At 40.2% G+C, this 18,536-nt stretch overlaps 3 protein-coding genes across 3 annotated transcripts in view; 1 reads left to right on the forward strand and 2 right to left on the reverse strand.

Annotated features, from left to right (window-relative positions):
* Positions 1-31, forward strand: part of LOC132169709 (uncharacterized) — a 2,322-nt gene extending 2,291 nt beyond the window's left edge. The window contains exon 2 of the mRNA XM_059580697.1: positions 24-31. Coding sequence (XP_059436680.1) covers positions 24-31 — 8 coding nt within the window. The remainder of the gene's footprint in view (positions 1-23) is intronic.
* A 4-nt stretch (positions 32-35) lies between these two features.
* LOC132170665 (thioredoxin O2, mitochondrial) lies at positions 36-7,928 on the reverse strand. The gene is made up of 6 exons (XM_059581730.1): positions 7,592-7,928; positions 6,005-6,064; positions 5,772-5,822; positions 5,565-5,644; positions 1,270-1,314; positions 36-134 (listed from the first exon to the last, which is right to left on the reverse strand). The coding sequence occupies exons 1-6, from the start codon at positions 7,845-7,847 to the stop codon at positions 36-38; spliced, it is 591 nt and encodes a 196-aa protein (XP_059437713.1). The 5' UTR covers positions 7,848-7,928.
* A 9,434-nt stretch (positions 7,929-17,362) lies between these two features.
* Positions 17,363-18,154, reverse strand: LOC132169711 (uncharacterized). The gene is made up of 2 exons (XM_059580698.1): positions 17,641-18,154; positions 17,363-17,529 (listed from the first exon to the last, which is right to left on the reverse strand). The coding sequence occupies exons 1-2, from the start codon at positions 18,152-18,154 to the stop codon at positions 17,363-17,365; spliced, it is 681 nt and encodes a 226-aa protein (XP_059436681.1).
* Positions 18,155-18,536: the final 382 nt, after the last annotated feature.

An 18,536-nucleotide genomic window follows, 5' to 3' on the forward strand; every position in this document is an offset into this window, starting at 1 on the left:
GGCATAAAGATGATGTCCTGTAGATCAGTAAAGAATTACTTGTAGAGTTCCTCCATAGTATTCTTCAACCGAATAACATCAGCACCAATTACTTCAGCAGCCTTTTTCCCATTATTGAAAAAATGGAACGTTGGCTGAAAAAAAAAAAAAAAAAAAAAGCTTAGTAACACTAGTATTATATATACATATTAATGTTTCTAGTATGAACACTTTAAATGTTACACCACTACATATCTTTTTATTGGATCAATATTACGTTAAACCCACCAATAGATTATATGTCCTCCCCATGCTTGTTTTGCATGCCAAATCTCAGTTCATAATCATATAGCAGTTCACCATCCAAACAACAAATTTTTTTTGTTATTTTTTTCTAATATTTTAAGGAAAGTTATAATTTTGAAAATTTTAGATATGATTCAATTGTGGGTTTGGCAAATATAGATCCAATGAAAAGTCAGAGTGGTGTGACATTAGTAGTGTTAGATCAGGTAAAACATGAACCTACATTACATAATGCACTCACACATGCAGAACGCATGAAAGACACTCATGCACGTGCACAGACACAGGAAGGTCAAAATATCAATAATTAGCTTTACAGCTGGTCCTGCTTAATCTTGGTAGTAGAAAATGGGAAACACAATATGCACAACTAACCATCCAATAGGAACTGAAGTCATCATTGTCAACTGTTGAAATATAGACAACAAAATCAATTGATAATCCTGATTCATTTAATATAATATTTTGAGTTCTCATGAAAATCAAAACAGGCTAACTTTTCTAACTTGTGAGTGAGATCCTAATCACATTCCCTGAAACGTTAATGAAAATCTTCGATTTTTTGCAAATAATTCTTAATGTGCCTATAATTCCTGCCAGGACAATAAAAACAATTACATAGTTTATCTTTTCCTTTTCCGTAAGCAATTACATAGTGGGCTGTTCCATTACATGTATAAGCACTTCCTCAAATATGAAAAGGGTTGTGCGATTTGCCCTTTCCAAATAATCTCTCAGACTCCAAGCACTGATTTCAAATAATTCAAATAACAAGCTTAACAGTTTCTTGTGCCGAGCTCTATTGCTGACAGTAATGAAGGAGATGAAACATAAGGCACATGTAGCACTATATCACAGAAATATAATAAAATCCACCATTACAGGATGAAAACAAAGATGAATACATAGACATGGTAAGACATTTGATTCTGGAGCACATATGGACATAAGAAAACAAAAACAGAAAAGGATCAAGTTGTTTACCACAGAGGCAATGTTTAACTTGCTCAAAACGCTTCCAAGGCCTTCCTGCATATAAAAGAACCGAAGTAGTCTGCCAATTTTAGTGCATACCATAACCCAGAAATAACTTTAACTCTTCAGTGAGGAAGCCACATTTTGAATGATAATCAATGAAAAAGATAAAACGCAAGATGACACAGTCAAGCAAAGCATGATGCAATAGAATTGCTTTGTCAAGTATTCTAGCAGAAGGTAATTTTTAAGTGAAAGCTTCCATGCATAACTCAGCTGACAAGACACGCCAATTGAATTTTGGTGAGCAGCTCTCTATCAATGACATTGTTCCCCGGTGTTCATTACAAGTTTCAACAGAATTAAAAGGAATTTAGAAGCATAAAACTATGCAGTATAAGTAACAATTTTTCTCATTCTTACCCACTCCCAAGAATGTATTCACCATTTTACAAAGAAAGCTTTATCTAGCATACTTCATTTCTTGTCAGCATCATAGATTATTGAACTCTACTCATCAACATTCTTCATTCTTACCAATATGCACATGAAAACATTTACATCTCCACCAGGAAATATACTATTTTCTATCCCCTTGAGGTGTAAGGTGAAAGGGGATAAGAGTATCAAGTTAACTCAACAGTGTCAGATCCGGTAAAACTTGTTATTCTCTCTCCCTTTCACCTCACTTTCGTCCTTCATTCATCAAGAAAAACAAAAAGAGAAAACAAAGATTTATTTAAGGCCAGAAATTTTCCAGAAAATTGATACTTGTAAATAATATAGCATCACTTCCTACTAACTGGGTGGCTTCTCTTGTATACTTCATATGTACATAGAGGCGCCTTACGTTTTTAATGATATCTCAATTAATTGTCAAATATATATATATATATATATATATATATATATACACACTACAAAGATGGTAGTTCTAACATCTTTTTAGCACTATTTTTTTTTTTTCTTCTGAATCAATCCTAGTCCCAAACTGCATTACAATCTAACTCACTCGACCTCAAAATAGTGTGAAATTGGTAGGACATTCATTTAAGGACACATCACACAAGAGTGTACCATGTGAACTGCTCTAACAAGCACAAATCTAGAATAATTTTTAAGAGCGTTATAATTTATAATGCTACCTGCATCATAGCTCCTTTCATGACTTCTACTATATTTCCTTATAATATCACACAAATTAGGAGTCTTTGCAGGTGCCATTGCCTCCCTAGGGCCCCTTTGTTAGGCCACTGATGTCCAGTATGGGCATGTTAATTAGAAACAAGAGATGAAGAGCTTCATGTAGGATAAATGGCTCTTGTATGAAATCTGATGCAGCGGCGGCAGAGATAAAACCCATATCCACAAATATAAAATTACAGGAATACCCTTGACTTTTTTTTTTTTTTTTCAACAAAAAACAAAAAGAAAAAAAGAATTAAAATAAAGCTGGCTTCCTGCATCAGAGCTCCTTTCATGTAACCAAGAGACATTTGGCAAGTGCTACATGCACACCTTCCCTCACACCACCTCTCTATCTTATGATTTACATCGTAAGTAACTTTCTTCAATTCTATTGTTATTTATATGAAGGGTTTCTTTTTTTTTATTTTTTTTTTTATTTGACACCGGGTATCGAGAGCTTCGCTCCGACTAATCCCAGGGGTGCACAGGCCCTCGGCAAGGAGTTTCCCGCAAGTCCACCTCGGTTAATTCAAGGGACAAACCCCCAATCTGATGGCTCCAAGAAGCGGTTTGCACTCAGTAGGTTTCGAACCTAAGACCTTGAGAAGCATACTCAAAGTCCCAGGTTGTCCAACCACGGAGCCAACCCCTTGGGGTTTATGAAGGGTTTCTTTAGAACGAGAGTTGATATTTTGAAGTTGAAAGGTGAAAGTTGATGTCAAGATGCAAATTAACCTAACTAGAACATATCCAATATTCCTTGACACCTTTAGAGCATCTCCAGCAATGATGGTCATTTTAGCTATTCAAAATACAAATTTTTGTATTTTAACTACTAGTTTTTTATTACAATTTTCAACAGAAACATCTATTCAACTCTCTATTTTCTTTAAATATTGTTTTTATTATTTTGTATCCTTACTTTGAAGGGGAGAGAGAGAGAGAGAGCGCAATAGGGAGAGAGAAAAAAGAATAAAAACAGCTTACAAGGTGCTACAATGAACTATCAAATATGAAAGTTCCTCATAGCAAACTTTAGCAAAACTTCTATTTTGAAGTATCTGCTGGAAGAAAAAAAAAAAAAAAAAGGAAGAAGAAGCTCATAATAGCTATATTTAACTATAAAAGGTCATTTAGAGCATCTATTGGAGATGCTCTTACACCATCATTCCCTTCTTATTACATGGTTCGCCTTGCTAACAATGTTTTTTTCAATTGAACTAGCATTTATATTGTTGGGACGTGAGCTTGTGGCCCTTGAGGCCCACCTTCAGTGGGGATTCTTTGAGCCCCAAAACCCATCAAGCGATTGAGGATTCAGGATGAAATAGGACCAGAATCGAGAGCTGATACAACCAACAGCTCGCAAATCACAGAGCGTGACACGGAACTGGTCGCTTGTTCTTCTCTTCATATCGATCATCCAACACTTAATTTCTGTCAAACAAAAGTCAACAGGTGGCACCCGGTGTAATCAATTGCCACTCCTAGAGCCCCTAAACTTCAGGAAAAGGAGACATCAAGTCATGCTGAGTCATCCTCATAGTCCAAGTGTAATCTAGCATTGGGGGTACGGGGAAAGCTCTCCTAACGACACATCACTACCACATGTTGCATGAAGGGACACCTCATGCTTTCCATCCTCGAGACCCACGAGAACAAGGGACCGAGCTCCAAGATGCCGATCAGTATAAATATACAAGGGGACTCACAGGTAAGGGATTCAATCACTAGACTTCCTCTTGGTACTCTGTGATTTTCCTCTTCTTTCCCTCAAAGCAAACATTGACTTAGGTATCAAAGCTATCCCCGCCGATCTACTCCGACAAGTTCTTTTGCCTAATTGTTTATTGTCTTGTAGGTTCCCATACCTCACATGACAAGAAGCTGTTACAACATATATATATATATATGAGAGTTTGTCTTCTTAAGTTGACACCTTAAAATTTCAAGTCAAGATGCAAAGTTTAAAGAAGCGAAAATCTTTGCACTATAATTCTTAATGACCAGTAGTGATTTGATTCCAGTCTTTTCCAAAGAGGCCTATGGGATATTAAAAAAAAATTATTATAACTAAAATTAGCACTCTTCCGACCCAAAATGTCAACTTGTCTTCAACATTCGTAAAGAATAATGTCAAATTACCTTTTGACAATAATTCATCAGAAGTGCACTTAAGAATTGTCTTTTGACCAGAATTTCTTTAATGTGTGAGTACACTTCACTCTCTTATACATGCGTGCACACTCATCTCCTCTTTCCTTCATCCATCTTACTCATTTTAATCTCAAGTTATTTCAGGTTTTCCAACTTCCATGGAAGAGCTTCACATAGGCACATGATCTCCAAGGCCAATGGCACCATACAAGGACTATTTTATCCTAGGTTCAACCATTGTGGAAAATGTGGGTTTTGCATGTAAAAATCAATGTTTTTGGCCCCTTTAAAAGATTACGAACCAATCTATTTTTTTCGGTAGCCATCCTTCTATTCCTCAGTGATATCTATTTAACACCGCCCGAGAAAAATCAAACAAGTTTATAACTGCCCATTGCCTATTGTAAATGGTATTCCTCAAATGTCCATCTGACATTCTGAATTATGCAATCACATTTAAAAAAGAAAAAAATTGTTTACGTTAAAGATGTTCCAATTGCGCTAGAACATATAATCATGTAAGTGTTAAAGTATCACATCAAAAACATATTTGATAGGATAAAAGCAGAAAGGCTGTGCTTTGCATAAGTTACCATGGAAGGATTTGCATTGAAAAAGCAGAAAGGAATAGAGTAGCTACATGACATTCTGCCTTTAAAAATATAAAGAAAGAAAAAGGTTGAAACAAAGAAACTAAAAATTGCTATGCCAGCCATTAAGATATGATGATACCATATGTGGAAGCCCAAAATTGTGAACCTAATGTTATATCATACCATATCATAATTTATAAATCACAAGAACCATACCAAAATACCTGGATTTTAGGCTCGAGAACACCTTTTAAGACCAATCTAAAGATTTTATGCAAATATCATTTGATGAACATGGTATGATGTCTGGAAATTTAATCTAATATTGGGAAAATACTACATCCCAGTACCACAAATCTTTCCTACCTGATCAATGTCAATCTTATATGTCGTCACATGCGGGTATTTATTATTCAACACTCCAAGGATAGGACCTACCAACTTGCCTGCATGATAAGGATATACCATAATTCAATGAAATAAGATCTTCAAATATAGAAAGAGCTTGCTGTGATAGAAAATAAGGAACCATTCAAATTACTTCATCAACCAAACTGAAAATTAGAAACTTACAAGGCCCGCACCAGACTGCAGTGAAATAGAAAATTGCCGGCAAAGATTCATCTATCACAATAAATTGTAGCAAAAAATAACCAGTGGTAAGCTTTCTAGAAAGAAACAATAAAAGTTTGGCAGACAACATATACACAAGGAATACTTTTGCTATCACTTTTACCATTGTATAAGACAATAGATCTTGAAAGGAATTCTTTTATAGAGAAAGTATGCAAGACGAATATAAATACCTTGAACCTTGGAAAGCGTACTATTGAATTCGTTTTCCGACTTAATGAGAACAAATTTCTCTGAAATTAAATCATCGACTTAGTATACAGTATAGATCATAGAAAAAAAATATCTCAGGTGAAAAAGTATATATTTTGTCAGAAACAAAAGCTATATCAAGGGAAATGCTAATTTCTATTCCCATGATGGTTGCTCCCACACTCCATTCACATAGTGGTCCCAAATGTGTTAGAGAAGAGGGCATGGGAGCAACTGTTGGAAGAAAAAATAGTGGTTCCCAACATCAATCACTGAAAGGGGGAAAAAAGTAAAAAGAATTCAGTTCATCAAGATTGAAAGATATCAAAAACATTGATCATTATATAGGACTGTGAGCAATACATGCAAGACGTGCTACACGTAATATCCTTTCTGTACACAAGTAAGTTACTGTTATATACACACAAGTATAAATATGATTTCACATGTTTTATGAAAACCTACGAACAAGATGCCAGATTACAAGTTTATATTGTTTTCACCCCTCTTTTACATCACTGGCACATTCCAAAGCATTTTGAGTCTTTCCATGAGACGAAAAGCTATTCCATCAACTCATCCACAAAAAAGAAATTTTTTTAAAAAAAAGGAGGCTATTCCATCAAGTCACCAGCCTTTTTAAGTAACATACTATTGAAATCATACAGAAAAACTTAAGTAACAGTCTAAGGATAGTAAAAATATTGAAGCTAACCAGTAACCATCTCCAGCTTCCAAATATTTGTACAGTTTTAATCTGAATGAAGCCTTAATTCTTCTTCGGGTCTTAACTTCTTGTTAACAAGATAATTTCCTTGAAGAAACATGGAATCTTTTTTTGTCTTTTTATTATAAAAACAAAAAACAAAACAAAATTAATTTCAAGATGAAACAATGGATTTCACTTCAAGATTCCATTAGTTAAGACAAACTATTTTTCAAAAAATAAATTTTCAGATTTTCTTGTGTTTCATGCAACTGAAAATTGTTACTAAAAGTAGAAGTGTAGGTTTTTGTTGGTTTTAATATAGAGATATCCGGTGCTGCCAAGCATAAGAAAACTAATTTAGGGTCTCAACCAAACATTAAAAAACAAATTATTTTCGCCAGGAATTTTTTTCCCTCTCCACATAGATTCCTAATACTCCGAATTCACGGGTGGGCTGGCCCCAAAGATTTGTTTACACCCAAGGAGATTCAAACCTTAAACCTAATAGGAATGCCACCAAAGCCAAGGCCGTTATCACTTGAGCCAACCCCTTGGGATTGAGAAAATGTTTCTTCTTGAAACAAATAAAGCCTAATTGAACAAAAAAAGTCCAAAATCTAATAGTAATAATAGTTAGACAAAATGTCATTTCACACACTTATTATCCATGACAAATTTCACATTAAACGGACGCTCATTTTCTGTTCAATCTGAAACTCATACGTGCAGTACAACTCTAAAAATATGAGAAAAAGGTTATTGAATCGTGTAAGAGTTATCATAAATAATGATTACAAAAATGGTAAAATCAAACGAACAATTACAAGAGAGGTGTGACAAAATGTAGCATTGGAGGCACCTGTGGGACAGGGTTCTTCAGCATCAAAGTAATCAAAGGTACAAGATCGGGATTGCAGGAACGGAAGCTTCGAGAAGGGATTGCGTGTAGCGGTGGTGGAATTGGACAAAATGGAGGAGAAGGGTTTAGAGGGGATTAGGGTTTCGAAGGGACTAGAATTGTTAGAACAAAGATAATAGGGTAAAACCGGGCTAAGCTTGTTGTTGCCAAGGGCTCGGCGCAGAACTTGGGAACGAAGAATTGCATTTCTCGCCATTTTCTCTGCTCTCTCTGAGTCGAGTCGGGGGCTTAAGGGTTTTGGAGAAGGGTTTTTTGTTTTGTTTTTAAGAGACCACTCTTGTACATATGCTATCCATCTCTTTGAGACAAAAAAATAAATTATTGAATATATATATTTTTTTAACATGTCGGCTTAAAGAGAAATGAAAGGGGATTCAATTTAGTAACTTTCGACGTGGTCTTTATCCGATTGAACTCCCCTTCGAAGATAGTTATCAAATTTGTTGAATTTACACACCTAAGTTTCACAAATTCAATTATTAATCACGTTAGCAGAATGATGAGACAATGCTAAATAGCATTATTAGCATAGCTCTTTTGAAAGACAAATGCACCACTCAACAATGTTTTTTTATTAAAAAAAAAAAACCTTTTTATCTTAGTTGTTTGATTTTTTTTTTTTAAAAAAAAAAAAAAAAAAATCTCTCGAAGCAAATTAACCCAACTCCATTTAATTTTCTTTTTTTTTAAAAAAAAAAAACGATTTGGTTTCTATGATAATAAGATAATATCAATTATCATGACATCGCTTTTAAATTTTTATGTATATTTAAAATTTTAAACACAAAAACGACATCATTTCATGTATTTTTATATATTTTTAATTATGTATATATATAAATAATAATATATATAGGCAGTTAGCGATTTTGAAAAAACCTAAAATCAAAACCATTTAAGGGGTTAGCAATTAACAATTAATACAATTAGCGGTTAACGGGTGGTTAATGTTAACGGATGGTTATTAACCACCCGTTAACACCTAACTAACAATTGCATTTTAGATACCACAACACTGGCTAGCATTGAGGATATATGGCACTGCCCAAAGAGATAGACCCCTCTTTGAGATTTCCTTTTTTTTTTTCTTTTTTTTTTTCTCTATTTAATAATTATATGAATTTGTATAATTTCGGTTTTGCAATTGAAAGATGAAGCGTTTGGGTACTTAAGTTTCAGTATATTAATCTTAAAAATATGAGGAAAGTTCAGTAGCTAATTAAGTAGATATATGATGCATATATTAGTCTAATTTTAGAAGGAAAACTTGGTTAAAAAAAAAAAAAAAAAAAAAAAGTCTAAAAATAGAGTAATTGGGGAGTGCCCGTAATTAGATACCTGAAATTTCTTGTTACTACAAGCAAAGGGTTTTTTTTGATAGGGAGTAGGGACTCATTTGATAATGATTGCAATTAATGCCATTTTTGATAATTTTCTAGAGTGCAAGTAAATTGAAGCAAATTTTGTGCCTATTGTAATAAAAATTCTATATATAATTAAATGCTATTTTTTTTTTTTTTTTTTGAAAGGGAATCCATATTGTTGAGGCACAGTTCTCCTAGTGATGACGTGGCACGCCTGAAAGCTTTGAGTTGACCAACACACCAGTGGTTTGGCTGCACAACACAGAAGAAGAGAAGGATCGAAGAGACCGGAGGTGAGCCGGCGAGGATACTCTGATGCCTAAGTCAAAATGAGAGATAGTATAAGCAACCAAAAGAAGAAGTGAAAGCCAAAGTTGTGCTTACCCCCTTATGGAGAGATCATCTGTCTTTTATAGGCATGAAGTATTGGAAGTCCCTTCACCAACGAATCACTCTTCCTTGAATTTCAGCGATGCAGTTACTGACAAGGGATTTGGGTAATCATTCTTTCCGAGATCTTAGGGGATTAAGATCATAGGATTTTGTGGTTGCATGTATCACTTGATTTGGACATTTGTAAATGATTGTTGGATAATATATTTGATTTGCATTTTAAATAGATATGGCAACTTTTGAATAAACAAGATCATTTATCTGTTAACGGCTGTATCTTTTAAGATACCCGAGTTATCCTTGTAGCCGAGACCTGTGTGTCCTGAGTTAGTCTCGGACTTAATGGTCTCGGCTCAAGGGTCTCGAATCCCATGGGTCTCGGATATGAGGGCCTCAGATATGTAAGTCTCGGACTTGTTTGCCCGAATCCTTACTGGGCCTGGGCCTTTCCATGATTAAGCTGGGCCTGAGGATTACTGGATATTTAATGGTTTGATCTATGACCCAACAATTACCCCCCAATTTCCATGTTTTTAGAACCATGAAAATTTCATGTCCATAGGAATAGGTCTACCTTCCGAGGTTGTTCCCCATATGGAGACATCTGTGACGACTTATGGTCTTCCGGGTCCGTCTCAGATCACTGAGGCGGGAAACTTTTGAAATTTGAATTTCAAATTTTGGGCGGCTCAATTTTCAAATCTTGGCGGGAAAATTTTTGAATTTCAAATTTGAAGTGGTGTCGGTTGGTATTCCCTAGACCCTGTCAGTTCATTAAACCAGGTACTCGAGTACCTCCGCGTGTCACCTGCAAAGGCGTGCTCCTCTCGGCGCATTTAATGCGCATATTGCTGAGGCCAGTCTTTAAAAGGGCAGTAGGCTTCCCTTTTCCCACCTACTTCCTCTATCTCCTGGTCAGAGCTCTAGCCTTCTGCTTTCTTTTTGTTCTCCTAGAGCTTTCTTTCTTTTTTCTTTTCCTTACATCATCATGTCTGGCGGCGAGGGATCAAGTTCCGACGGCCTCGGCAGTAACACTTATCCAGCTTGCTAGCGGCCGGCGTTAACCAGGGCCGATGAAGCCAGAATCCGGGAGGAATGTTTCATTCCCAAATCAATGAAGCTGGGGTTTGATGACGAACAGGTGGGTGCTATAGTGCGTTCTGATGCGCACGAAGTTTGTCTATACGAGACTATGTTTCGCGCTGGCTTCCGACTGCCTTTCCCGTCGGTAGTGCGAGAATTGCTGAGCTATGTAAATCTAGCTCCACATCAGATCGTGCCCAACGCATGGAGGGTTATCTACACCTGCATGCTGCTTTGGCCCATGGCACTCGGATCGGGGCATTATCTCTTCGCCCGAGAATTTTTATGGGTATATCGGCTCCAAAAGAACCCGAAGTGCGAGGGCTTATATAACTTCCAGTCACGACGGGGGAAATTCATCCATGTAGACGGCAAGTAGTCCAGTAACCATGCGTGGAAAAGTAAATACTTTTTCGCCACAGGTCAATGGGAGTTCCATCCTACTGAAGCTGTCACAAGTATGAGGGTGCCTCGGGAAACATGTGTTCCTGCAGGGAATGCGTCCAAAGAGCCGATCCTCACCAAAGATGAGCATCGCCGTGTAAACGACGTTTTAGCGTGGACTCAGAAACACGAGAGTCTACTGAACTACTCCCTATTAATTAGTACAGCCTCGGAAGGGAGATGCCTCGTCATTCAAGGTGGTACAGGTGGAGCAAAAAAGAGGCTTGCTTCCGTGATTGTCCGGGACCCAAAGCTTGTTGTCTCAGACCCTCCAGGAGCTACCCCGCAGAAGGCCAAGCTTGAAAAAGGCAAAGCCAAAGTAATCGAGCTACCTAAACAAAAGAACTTCCCACTTCGTACAGGTGGGGCTTTGAAGAAAAGTGGGGAAGTAGTCCAACCTGCTGCTCCACAATTTCGAACTACGGGGCCCTTGAAAATGGATGCTAGGGCTAAAAAACTTAACACTCCTCCTCGAGTAGCCAGGGCTTTGCCCTTGGTAGATGAGCTCGAAGAGCCCGAAGAGCCCGAAGCCCCTCAACTGAAAAAGAGGAAACTGATAAAAGCGGCGGAAGCAAAGGTGTAAGATCAATTTGCCAGCTTCTTGGTTGCCAGGCCAAAGACCGGTCTTGGACATGTGGTGAGACCAATAGGAGAGGTTGAGGCCTTCCTTGCAAACGAGCCCGTCCCGGCGCGGCCGTTCAATGCTACTCCTTTGGCCTCGGCTGGAGTTATTGCCGAGACCGAAATCCCCATCGGGTCTATATCACTCCAACCTCTAGGCTCAAATATCCAACACATCTTCGATGAGATTGAGTTAGAAGTGCATTCAGATAGTTCCGTAAGGATGGTGCGTGAAAGGACTGAGAGGCCTATTGCAGCTGCCGAGGAAGCTCGACCTACACCCCCCATTTTTGAGAAGGAACCGGAAGCCCATGCTTCAAAACCAGCAAAGGCCCGGCCGTCGACACCCATGCGTACCAAAAAGGCTGCTGCTGCTGAGAGAGCCTCTGCTGCCGAGACCTCGTCTTCTTCCGTCTCACCAGTAAGGCCTCAATGGGTGGATTGGACTGTCGGCGGGCCCCTAGCAAAGTTCAGTGATGACCTGAAAGGCAACCCTTTCTTAGCGCTAGTGGATTTGATTCCATACGAGAACCTTACAATGGAGCGTGACACATCTGCTCAAAGCATGACTGAGCAGATGATTTTCTTTCAACTTTTTGTAAGTATAATATCTTTCACCTTCTTTCTATTTATATATACATGCTGATGAAATTCTTGTTGCAAAGCATCATGAAGTCGCTGATCTTGTATTGCTACTTCCGGAAGGCAGCCAAGGACTCGGCCACTATGACAAGCAGTCTCGAAGACAGAGTTGCTGATCTGGAAGCTGAGAATGTCAGGTTGAAAGAGATGGTGGCTAAGCAAGATGAAGAGCTGCTTCTCTCAGGTCAACAACAGTCAATAATGCAAGCCTAGACTTCCGAGGCGGTTGCGGCTCGGGCAAGGGTTGAATCAAAGGTCACAGAGCTGTCGGCTGAGATTGAAGGTCTCCGAGCTGAAGTAAACCAGCTTCAGGAAGACAATTCTATCATAAAAGAAGACCTGAATCAGCTGGAAGAAGCGCATACGGGGGTCTCGGATCAGCTAAAATTCGCTCAGAATGAGGTCTTGGATCAGAGGGCCTTGGTGGTGAAGGTGAATGAAGCCAAGGTCGTTGCCGAGGAGAAACTCAAATTCTTCAAAGGCAAGCACGTCCAGGTGAGGGCACAGCTGAAGGAGGCCAAAACCCGAGCTGCCAATTATCTGCGCCAACTATCCTTTGCCTCATGGGTTTGGAACTCTGCTTGGGCCGACGGGCTTATCCTGGGCTTTGAAACATTTCGCCCATGGGCTAAGGACTCGACCGGAAGAATAAATCTTGACAAGGTGAAGATTGAGGACATCCCTTGTTCGGACGCAGCTATGGTGCAGCTGGTTAACCTGGGCCAAGAACAGATGCCCGATGCAGCAGGGATAAAAGAATTTTTCTATGACCCCTTCTCGGATCAACAACGCCAAGGTACCTAGTCTGCCCCTGGTGATGCACAATCTACCGAGGCCGATACTGCCGAGTCCGCATCTGCCGAGGCCCCCGATGTTGCTCTTCCTTTCGCCCCCAAGGAAGAATGATGTAAAACCTCTTAAGGATTCTTTGTGCATATCTTAACTTTTTTAATGAAATGAGTTTCTGTGTTTATTCTTTGTGTCTAACAGTTTTGGAAGAATAACGTAAGTCTAACATCAGGTCTCGGAAAAATAACCTTTTTGATGTTTGCCTGTCGGTTAAGGTAATTTGAAAGAACCCATAATTACGTTTCTCTGAGTTTGGTCACGGGAAGGCTTTTGGGTTTTAGACTTAACCATAGTTATGCTTTAATTGTGCTTCTCCAAGTTAGGTCTCAGGGAGTTTCTTAGGTTTTCTAACTTAATCTCAAACTTAACCATAGTTATGCTACTCCGAGTCAGGTCTTGGAGAGTTCCTTAGGTTTTCTGATTTAACCTCAGACTTACCCATAGTTATGCTACCCCGAGTTAGGTCTCGGAGAGTTCCTAAGGTTTTCTGATTCTAGGTTATGTTAAGTTAAGAGAGAGCTTCTTTCGGTTGCATCTCTTTAGGGCTTGGAAGAGCCTTTTCAGCTGTATTTTTCGAGACTCATAGAACCTTTTAATTTGTACTTATTAACTTTGTATGCTGTTTAACTCCGTGATACTTTTATTCATTGAAATGAGAATAATGAAATGACAAAGAAATCACATATTACATCATTTTAGACATAGTACTTTTTAAGGTGCTCAGCGTTCCAAGGCCTCGGAAGAGCCTTGCCTTTGGAATCTTCCAAGTGGTATGCTCCTGCTCTTTTACACTTAACCACCCTGTAGGGTCCTTCCCAATTAGGAGCCAGCTTTCCCTCAACTGAGTCCTTGGTTGCCAGCGTGACTTTACGTAGGACCATATCTCCGACTTTGAAGCTCCGAGGCTTGACCTTCCTATTGAAATACCGAGTCACTCTTGCCTGATATGCTGCCATAGTCACTTGGGCTTGATCCCATTTCTCTTGTAGCAAGTCCAGGTGCAACTATAAACCCTCGTTATTGGTCTCGGATTGGAGGATCTCTACACGATAGCTGCCCGAGCCTACCTCGGCTGGAATGACTGCCTCAGTTCTGAATGCCAAGGCATATAGTGTCTCCTTGGTTGGAATTCTTTTGGTTGTCCGGTACGCCCACAAAACTTCTGGAAGGTCTTCCACCCAATCTCCTTTTCGATCATCCAGCTTCTTCTTCAAGATCTTGAAGATCATTTTGTTGGTGGTCTCTACTTGCCCGTTAGCCTGAGGAAGCCCCGGAGACGAGTAATAGTTCCTTATTATCCGGAGCTTGGCACACCAGTCTCGAAATGAGTTGTAGTCAAACTGCTTGTCATTATCTGTGATAAATGCATGAGGAATGCCATATTGGCATATGATGTTCTTTCATAAAAATCGTTCTATTGCCTTAGCTGTGGTATTCACTAAGGCTTCAACCTCTGCCCATTTGGTGAAATAATCCACAGCGACAATTGCAAACCGTACACCTTTCCTGCTCCGAGGCAATGGTCCCACTATATCTACCCCCCATTGTGAGAAAGGCCAAGGTGAAGAGATTGCACTCAGGTCTTCAAGAGGTTGATGAGTGATATTAGCGAATCGCTGGCACTTGTCACAATTTTTGACTAATTCTGCCGAGTCCCAATTCATGTTGGGCCAATAAAAATAGGCTCAGACTGCTTTATTCACCATTATTCTAGCTCCAGAATGGCCTCCGCAAATCCCTTCATGGATCTTTCTAAGGATATAATTTCCTTCTTCCTTTGAAACACATTTGAGGAGTGGTAATATGAAACCCCTCTTGTAAAGGATTCCATTTACCATTGTAAACCTTTCGGCTCTTATCTTCAACCGGATAGCCAACTTTCGATCTGGAGAAAGGACTCCTTTTTCAGGTATTCCATGATTTCCAGTTGCCAATCGGGTACAGTCTTGGTTGTCGAGACCGACACCGTCTCGGTAATGGATGACTGAGGAAGAATTTGGACAGGGATTTCGTCTTCAATTTCTCCATTCGCTGTTGAGGCTATTCGGGCCAATTGGTCTGCTCTCTCATTCTCTAGCCTTAGAATTTTCACAATGCTGAACTTTTTAAATAGACTCTGCATCTCTTTCACTTTTGATAAATATAGCTTCATCTTTTCTCCCTTGGCTTCAAATTCACCTTGGATATGTCTGATGACAACTTGGGAGTCACTTCACATTTCCACAAATCTAGCTCCCATTTCACGAGCTAAACCGAGTCCTACCAGGACTACCTCGTACTCGGCCTCGTTGTTTGCGGTTTTAAACTTCAACTTCAAAGAACTACATAATTCTTCCCCATCGGGAGTAATCATCACTATTCCAGCGCCACCGTGCTTCTTTGTAGATGATCCATCTACGTAAATTACCCACGTCTCATCACTTGTCCAACTGGTGATGTCTGGCAAATTAGTGAAATCTGCCAGAAAATCAGGCAGCGCTTGACCTTTGAGAGAATTCCGAGGGAGAAACTCAATGTCGAACTCTCCCAGCTAGGGGTGGGCACGGGTCGGGGCGGGGCGGGTATCGGCCTTTTTCCCAACCCGCCCCGCACCCTGCGGGTTTCAAAATTTCAACCCGCCACCCGAGCACAAACAGCAACACCCGTGCGGGTTCGGGTATTGCGGGACGGGGCGGGTATTGCGGGTTGTGCGGGTTCTTCTCCAGATCCTCTTTCTTCTCCTCCATTTTCGTCTGATCCTCTCAGAACGCCAAGAAACAAACAAACACACACAACCTTGCAGAAAACCAAAGAACGAAAAAGAAAACCAAAGATCGTGGATCTACAAGATCGTGGAGAGAGAGAAAAAAAAAACTTAGATCTACAAGATCGTGGTTTGTGGAGGTGGGAGCGGCGCAGCAACGGTGATCTAAGGAGGTGAAGCGGCGACATAGGCTAGAGAGAGAAGCTTGAGAGGCAGAGAGAGAGCAAGGGAGACGAGAGACTGAGAGGGAGAGAAAAGGGGGAGGCGGCAGAAGAAAAAGAGAGAGACGCTTAATGGAGTAGGGTTAGGGTTTTTTTCGTTTTATACTTATGCATCGGGTCGGGTCGGGTCGGGGCGGGTACCCGCATGAAAAAATATTTAAAACCCGCAACCCGCCCCGCCCCGCATGGGTTGAAAGAATTCTACCCGAACCCGCAAAAAAACACATGAAACCCGGGCGGGGCGGGGCGGTTCGGGGCGGGTTTGCGGGTTGGGCGGGTTTTTGCCCACCCCTACTCCCAGCTCAATTGCCCAATTAGCTAACCTTCCTGACAAATCTAGCTTTCTTAATACTTTCTTCAAAGCGTACTCAGTCAACACACTGATAGTATGAGCTTGAAAGTAAGGTCGAAGTTTTCTGGATGCTATAATCAAGGCAAAAGCCAGTTTCTCCACCTAAGGGTATCTTTCTTCAGTGCCTCGCAAAGCTCTGCTAATGAAGTACACAGGCTTTTGAATTCCTTCTTCTTCTCGGATTAATGTAGCGCTAACCGCCGTTGGAGACACGGCTAAGTACAGATACAGTATTTCTCTAGGCATTGTTTGACTTAGTAAAAGTGAGCTCGTTAAATACTTCTTTAGCTGCCCAAAGGCTTCTTCACATTCATCAATCCATTCAAAAGCCTTTCGCAAGACTTTAAAAAATGGAAGACATTTATCGGTTGATCGTGAAATGAATCGATTTAGCGCCGCTATCCTTTTTGTCAATTACTGGAGCTATTTCAAATTTCTTGGAGACTGCATATCTAAGACAGCTTGTATCTTCTCAGGGTTAGCTTCTATTCCTCGGCTTGACACCATGTAACCGAGGAATTTCCCTGACGAGACTCCAAATGACATTTTGAGGGATTCAATTTCATCCCAAACTTCTTCAAGGTTGCAAACGTTTCTTGCAAGTCGAGTCATGGCTCTACGGCAGCACACTCTTGACCAGTATGTCATCAACGTATACCTCCATATTTCGTCCGATCTGGTCTTGGAACATTTTGTTAACCAGCTTCTGGTATGTGCCCCTGTATTCTTTAAACCGAAGGGCATGACTTTGTAACAGTACAGGCCTCGGTAAGTTATGAATGTAGTTTTCTCACGATCTTCTAGATGCATGTATATTTGGTTGTAACTAGAGAAAGCGTCCATGAAGCTGAGTAAACCATACGCAGCCGTTGAGTCCACCAATGCATCAATGCGGGGTAATGGAAAGTTGTCTTTTGGACAAGCTTTGTTGAGGTCAGTGAAATCCACGCACATCCTCCATTTTCGATTGGATTTTTTAACCAATACTACATTGGCTAATCAATCGGGATAATAAACTTCCTCGATGAAATGAGCCTTGAGAAGTTTCTCTACTTCTTCTGCTATAGCCATATTCCGTTTAGGAGCGAACTTTCTTCTCTTTTGTTTCACCGGCTTCACACTTGAATCCACATTGAGTTGGTGGAGAATGCCTTTAGGATCAATTCCTGACATATCCTCATGGCTCCATGCGAAAACTTCCAAGTTCCTTCAAAGGAAGGTGATGAGACCGTCTCAGACCCTGGGACTGATCTGTGTCCCAATCTTCAAAATCTTGCCTTCATCAACTTCCACATCTTCCAGTGGCTCGACTGGCTCTCCCTTTGGCTCATTTCTGCTTTTACCACTTACTGTACCAATTACAATAGGAGTCGGATCCGAGACCTTCTTGAGAGACGTATTGTAACACCTTCTCGTTTGAGTTTGATCCCCCTTCACTTCTCCGACTCCTTCTTCTGTCGGGAACTTCATCATCAAGTGGTACGTTGAAGTCACGACCTTCAACTTATTCAAAGCAGGTCGACCGATGATGGCATTGTAGGCACCTGGTCGGTCAATAACCAAGAAATCTACCATTATAGTCTTCTGCTTAAGTGTCGTCCCTACTGTTACAGGGAGTGAAATAATGCCAATTGGCTGGACTTGCTCCCCTGCGAATCCGACCAGAGGAGAGCTAAATGGTTTGATCCTATCGCGATCAATACCCATTTGCTTAAAGACCGGCCAATACAGGACATCGGCTGAACTTCCATTATTCACCAAAATTTGATGGATCATATGGTTGGCCACCATCACTGTAACTACTAGTGGATCGTCATGTGGTTGCATTACCCCCTAGCATCTTCCTTAGAGAAAGAAAGGACCATTGAATCCTTCCTTGCAACCTTAGAAGGTCTCTGCACTATAAAGACTTCCTTGGCCTGTGTTTTCCTCGCATAAGCCTTTCTGGCCGAGTTGGACTGTCCTCCACCAGCTATTCCCCCAGAAATAGTGTGAATTTCACCAACCACTCCTTGATCCCAAGGGGCTCTCGGATCCTCTCTCGGACCATCATCCCGATCACGTCTTGACTCTCGTCCCCCTGCGTCTTGGTTTGCATCTAGCAGGAGGGGCTGTTGGTGAACTGCATCTCGATTCCTTTCTCCTGTAAGGAATCTCACAAGCCTTCCATTTC

The sequence above is a fragment of the Corylus avellana genome, chromosome ca2, assembly GCF_901000735.1.
Source record: "Corylus avellana chromosome ca2, CavTom2PMs-1.0".
Taxonomy (NCBI): Eukaryota; Viridiplantae; Streptophyta; class Magnoliopsida; order Fagales; family Betulaceae; genus Corylus; species Corylus avellana.